Source organism: Balaenoptera acutorostrata, chromosome 20 (assembly GCF_949987535.1).
Source record: "Balaenoptera acutorostrata chromosome 20, mBalAcu1.1, whole genome shotgun sequence".
Classification (NCBI taxonomy): domain Eukaryota; kingdom Metazoa; phylum Chordata; class Mammalia; order Artiodactyla; family Balaenopteridae; genus Balaenoptera; species Balaenoptera acutorostrata.
The window spans coordinates 43,113,518-43,119,443 of NC_080083.1; the positions used below are offsets into that span (position 1 = coordinate 43,113,518).

At 55.1% G+C, this 5,926-nt stretch overlaps 1 protein-coding gene across 1 annotated transcript; it reads left to right on the plus strand.

The window, feature by feature from the left end:
* Nucleotides 1–548: 548 nt before the first annotated feature.
* Nucleotides 549–4,832, plus strand: LOC103002917 (keratin, type I cytoskeletal 14). The gene is made up of 8 exons (XM_007177643.2): nt 549–1,088; nt 2,342–2,424; nt 3,023–3,179; nt 3,336–3,497; nt 3,581–3,706; nt 3,804–4,024; nt 4,120–4,166; nt 4,713–4,832. The coding sequence occupies exons 1-8, from the start codon at nt 570–572 to the stop codon at nt 4,808–4,810; spliced, it is 1,413 nt and encodes a 470-aa protein (XP_007177705.1). The 5' UTR covers nt 549–569; the 3' UTR covers nt 4,811–4,832.
* Nucleotides 4,833–5,926: the final 1,094 nt, after the last annotated feature.

Below are 5,926 nucleotides of genomic sequence, written 5' to 3' on the forward strand. Positions count from 1 at the left end.
CCCAGCAGGTCAGAGTTGGGAGGACCCCAAAACCTTGTTTCTTTTTATGGGTGGTAATGCTGAGGGGGCATCTCTGTGCCCCATGTGACCTTGCCATGCCGGTGTTCCTCCTGGAACATGGAGTGCTGGGCTTCCTCTAGGTGGATGTCAGAGACCCACCTAGTTAATGGGGACTAACAAGTCACTAGGTTTATGGTGCAGAGACCCTCTCCCACCGCCTGGCTGAGCCCAGCATATGCAGAGGGCTGTGCTCCCAGGGCCCAAGGGGAAACTGTAGCCTGCAGGCCCATACGTCCTCCTGTGAATCACACCTGGTGGGACAAGAAACCCCAAACACCCCGAACAATGAGTTTCCAGTAAAATATGACAGACATGATGAGGCGGAGGAGAGGAGGGACGTGTCTGGGAGTTGGCACTGTCCCCTGGGTGATGGAAGCCAAGGGGAATGGAAAATGCCAGGCCCGCCCTTACCCAGGAGTATAAAGCCTTGCATCCTTTTCTCACTCACCTAAGCGCCTTTCTCTCCTCTCTGCCTGCTCACTCGCTCACTCACCTCCGTCCTTGGCACCATGACTAGCCGCCAGTTCACCTCCTCCAGCTCCATGAAGGGCACCAGTGGCTTCGGTGGTGGCTGCAGCCGCGGGCCTTCCACCCTGGTCGGAGGCTCCTGCCGGGCCCCCAGCGCCTACGGGGGCCAGTCCTCCTCCCGCTACAACGCTGGGTGTGCCTACGGGCTGGGGGGCGGCTATGGCGGCGGCTACAGCAGCAGCAGCAGCTTTGGTGGGGCCCTGGGTAGTGGCTTCAGTGGAGGATATGGCAGTGGCGTTGGCGCCGGCTACAGTGGTGGCTTCGGTGGGGGTTCGGGTGGTGGCTTTAGCTATGGTGATGGGCTCCTGGTGGGCAGTGAGAAGGTGACCATGCAGAACCTCAACGACCGCCTGGCCTCCTACCTGGACAAGGTACGTGCCCTGGAGGAGGCCAACACTGACCTGGAGGTGAAGATCCGCGACTGGTACCAGAAGCAACGGCCCACTGAGGTCAGGGACTACAGCCTCTACTTCAAGACCATCGAGGACCTGAGGAACAAGGTGCGTGGATCAGGCAGCAGGAGGTGCTATTCCAGCTAGCTCATTTAGGAGCAATGGATGCCTCAGGCCACTGGTTGCTTGGGATTCTTAGACAGGATAGCTTCCAGCTCCAGATCCCTTCTTTTGGCTCTGGATGCCCCCAACAGAGCTGGTCTATGAGAAGATGGTCTCCCTTCCCCTATCTTGCTCAGGCCTCTCTGAGCTCCAGATTCTCAGACCACAAGAGACCAGGGATTCCTACCCTTACATTTTACAGAGGAAGAAGCTGAAGCTTTGGGCTGTCTGCCCAAGGTCACACAGCAAATCAATGGCCGAGCCAAGGCTAAAGCCCTTGTGCCCCACCTGCCAGTACAGGAGGCAGCAACCCGTTCTCCAGCACCGGGGAGGAGCGAGGTTCTAACTGCACCAGGCTAGACATCCAAACCACTCATTAGCTCATTCGTCTGGGCTGCCGCCCATGCGCCCTGGCACGGTGGCCCCTCCCCACAGCCAGGAGGGCATGGAAAACCCACAGAGACAATCAGTGGTGGCCCACTTTATGTGCCCCACATAGGAGAGGGCCTGGGGGGCTTGTGTCATCTGACTCCAGCCCCCGTTCCTTGCTCCCATGTCACCCCAGGAGTCTGCTGTTCCTGCTTCCCTTGGTGTCTGGCTCTGATGCTTTGAGTGGATTAGGGAAATTAGATGATGAGGGAGGGAACTCTAGCCAGTCCAGGGTTCAGTCTACCTTTTTTTTTCTTTCCTTTTGCTTCTTCTTTTCGAAGCCCCTGTGCCAGATGGATCTCAACTTTCGGGAAAGCCCCACTTTGAGGTCCTGTGCTCTGAAGACTTGAAAAGGAGTATATGTGCCTACAGAGGACTGACAGGGCTGGCTTGTGCAGACAGAGGAGAATTCAGATTAGGAAGGGGGTCTGGAGAGTCCGGTCACTCCCCTCCTCTGTGGGTAGGGCGCTCGAGGGCCTGAGACCCATCTCAGGTTTTGCAACAACTCAGTGGTAGATACAGGATCAGAACTCGAGGGCTTTTTATCTAAGGTCAGGGCTCTTTCTACCCATTCTGCTGACCACAAGTAGCCAAGTCCTGGGTCAAATCTGGACCACTGGGAGTTATCCTTTAGGCTGCCGTGGCAAAGGCTTGTGAGGAGTAGCAGGGACTCAGGCAGAAGCATGAAAGCAAAGTCCCGATGCAGGCTGCAGTCAGGTCTGCCTAGTGCTGTCCACTGGACCAATGACCTGTGCCCTTTCCACTTGCAGATCCTTGCAGCCACTGTGGACAATGCTAGTGTCGTGCTGCAGATTGACAATGCCCGTCTGGCCGCTGATGACTTCCGCACCAAGTGAGTTTGCAGTGGTGTTTCAGAGCATCCAGTCTCCCCTGGGTTGGGCATTTTTGGAGAAGTGTTCCCTGAACAGAGCTGGCTAGTGCCACAATGGCTGTGTTGAAAACCCCTTGGGGTGTTTGTAAAAATACAAGACCCTTGGGCCCCACCTTTGGAGTTCTGATTCAGTTATTATTATTATTTTTTGATTCAGTTATTTTTAATAGGCTACCTGGGTGATCCTGATCCACAGCCAGCTTAGGGAGCCACTGCTTTAGGGAGGGGCGGTCCCCACTTCCCTGCCTGCCCCTGAAGTGCAGGAGGTAGTCATATCTGGAGGCCTTGTGTGCTACTGGCTGGCTGAAGCCAGAAACATCGCCCCCTCCGTGAATTCTATAGCACGATCAACTGTCTTATTCTTGGCACTGTCTCCCTCCCCAGAATTTCAGATCTGAGGAATAATGGGCTCTGTGTCCATCCATGCCATCTTCAAGACTGGCTCACTAAACCGCCCACAGGATGCCAACTATGGGCAGAAGCTGCAGGGGGAAGAGAACAGAGCCTTCAGTGTGACCAGGGAGGGTGTCTCATTCCTTTTTTTGCTGGGTCATTCCAGGTACGAGACGGAGCTGAACCTGCGCTTGAGTGTGGAGGCCGACATCAACGGCCTACGCAGGGTGCTGGACGAGCTGACCCTGGCCAGAGCCGACCTGGAGATGCAGATCGAGAGCCTGAAGGAGGAGCTGGCCTACCTCCGGAAGAACCACGAGGAGGTGAGAGCAAAATGGAAAAGCCAGCTTAGAGGGTTAGCTGGGAGGGGAGAGATGGTGGAGAGGAATGTTCAGAGACCAGGAACACCTCTGACTAGGGAGCCCTAATCGATTGCCATAGTGAGGCCCCTGACTGTGGACCGTTCTTTGGTTGTGCAGGAAATGAATGCCCTGCGAGGCCAAGTGGGCGGGGATGTCAACGTGGAGATGGACGCCGCCCCCGGCGTGGACCTCAGCCGCATCCTGAACGAGATGCGCGACCAGTACGAGAAGATGGCAGAGAAGAACCGCAAGGACGCCGAGGACTGGTTCTTCAGCAAGGTGGGTGGCCTTCGGAGTGGAGGGGACCCAGGACGCCTGCCTCCCTGGAACTTCCAGCGCCAACGATGTTTTCTTTTCTGCAGACGGAGGAACTGAACCACGAGGTAGCCGCCAACAGCGAGCTGGTGCAGAGCAGCAAGACCGAGATCTCAGAGCTCCGGCGCACCCTGCAGAACCTGGAGATCGAGCTGCAGTCCCAGCTCAGCATGGTAGGGGCGGCTGCCAGGCCTGGGGCGGTGTCCAGGGCCCTGGAGGGAGAGAATGACCACCTTCACTGATTCCTGATCTGCTCTCCTTCCCTCCCAGAAATCATCCCTGGAGAACAGCCTGGAGGAGACCAAAAGCCGCTACTGCATGCAGCTGGGCCAGATCCAGGAGCTGATCAGCAACATGGAGGAACAGCTGGCCCAGCTGCGCTGCGAGATGGAACAACAGAACCAGGAGTACAAGATCCTGCTGGACGTGAAGACGCGGCTGGAGCAGGAGATCAGCACCTACCGCCGCCTGCTGGAGGGCGAGGACACCCAGTGAGAAGGCCCCCCCCCCACCCCAGTCCTGCCCCCCACAGTTCACTCACTGCCCCCTGTGTGTCTGATCATCTTGCCCCTTTCTGTCTTCACAGCCTCTCCACCTCCCAGTTCTCCACTGGCTCTCAGTCATCCAGAGATGGTAAGACTTTCCTCCTTATCAAGCCTGGACTCAAGACCACCCCCTGTCTCCCAGCATGTCTAGGATGTTAGATGGGAGCTTCTGGAGGGCTTGAGCTAGGGTTTTCTCACCCAGTATCCCTTAGGCACGTCTGTGGGTAGAAGAAGCCATTTTCTAAACCCTCCTTATGGCGAGGAGTTGGTGGCCCCCTATTTGTGGCAGATCCCATAGTTCTGGCGGTCAGCATCACGGGCAGAGCCCCACATGGGTCTTCCCACCAAGACCAGTCCATGTGGGCAGATCTGGATGGAACCATTTTGGGCTGAGTTATTAGGAAGCTCCAGTCTGAAGACACAGACTCTGCCCCTGACCTTAGGGAGCTCTAGTCTGAAAGGAACGTGCTGATGATATCAGTGCCGGGGCAAGAGCAGTGGGTGAAGTGTTAATCGGGGGAGAGGGCAGCAGAGAGACAGTTTGTGCCAGTGCCCTCGGCTCCTTGCCCTCGCCCTCCTGATTTCTCCATTGCCTATCCGCCGCTGATAACGCCCTCTCTCTCCTCTTCCCCAGTGACCTCCTCCAGTCGTCAGATTCGCACCAAAGTCTTGGATGTGCACGATGGCAAGGTGGTGTCCTCCCACGAGCAGGTCATTCGCACCAAGAACTAAAGCTGTTCTGCACTGTTCAGGCCTAGAAAGCTCCCCATGTGGACGCAGATTTCACTGGGGGAATCCCCTATCCTGTCCCCCACCCCCCCACCACAAGCACTTCACACCTGAGCCCCGTTTCACCCTTGCCCCTCCCAGCAATCAATAAAGCTTCATTATCTGAGTTGCACAACTCCCGTCTCTGCCTGGTCATTGTCAGGAGGGGTGGTGGGGAGAAAACGGAGGAAGCATCTCTTTGGAGCTCTCATAGCACCTGGCTATGGCATCCGGGACTGGGAGAAAGGACCTGGGGGCAGATCAGGCTCAGGTCCCAAGATTGCTTTCGCCATCGCAGAAGATAGATGTGTGTACCAGGTCATTTGTGGTGTCTCCTGGGGCATGGAGGAACATGCATTCATTTACTCACTGATCCATTTACTTATTCATTCAACAGATATTATTGAGTGACTTTTGTAAGCCAGGCACTGTGCTAGGTGAGGGATTCTTCACATTTTGGTCTTTAGGGATTCCTCTGAGTATATATTGAAAACTGTAGATCTTTTCCCACCCCCAATAAGCATACACACGTTTGCGTATAATTCATGAGATTCACGGGTCCACTAAAGCTCATCAGTTGAGGTCCATGAACCCAGTAAGAACTCATGTTTTACTGAGAGTTTTGTCTCCCTCCATTCCACCTGCCCTTGCCTCCACAGCTGGGTCTGAATCCTGCCTGCTCTTAGTTGACATAGAGCAAGTTGATTAGCATTGCCAAGCCTCAGTTTCCACATCTGTAAGGCGGGCACAATGACAGTACCTACCCCGGGAGTTTTTTGTGAGGATTTGCATGTCAGGCCTCTACCGCAGTGCCTGGCACAGTGCAGGCTCAGGGCACGGCTGTGTGGGTGATACTGTGTGAGCTACCTATTGTCCATGGTGACTCTCGTCCATAATGAGAGCTTTTTTAGAGGCTTGGGAACAGACTGACTGGTTTCTAACCCTGGCTTTGTTCTTCTTTTAAATTTTTAAAATATCTTTGCTGGAGTGTAATTGCTTTACAATGTTGTGTTAGTTTCTGCTGTACAACAAAGTGAATCAGCTATACGTGTACATATATCCCCATATCCCCTCCCTCTT

Coding starts and splice junctions, on each gene's coding strand:
- LOC103002917 (XM_007177643.2), top strand. CDS start 570: ATGACTAGCCGCCAGTTCACCTCCTCCAGCTCCATGAAGGGCACCAGT. Junction 3,707..3,803: donor TGCAGTCCCAGCTCAGCATG/GTAGGGGCGGCT, acceptor CTTCCCTCCCAG/AAATCATCCCTGGAGAACAG. Junction 4,025..4,119: donor CTGGAGGGCGAGGACACCCA/GTGAGAAGGCCC, acceptor CTGTCTTCACAG/CCTCTCCACCTCCCAGTTCT.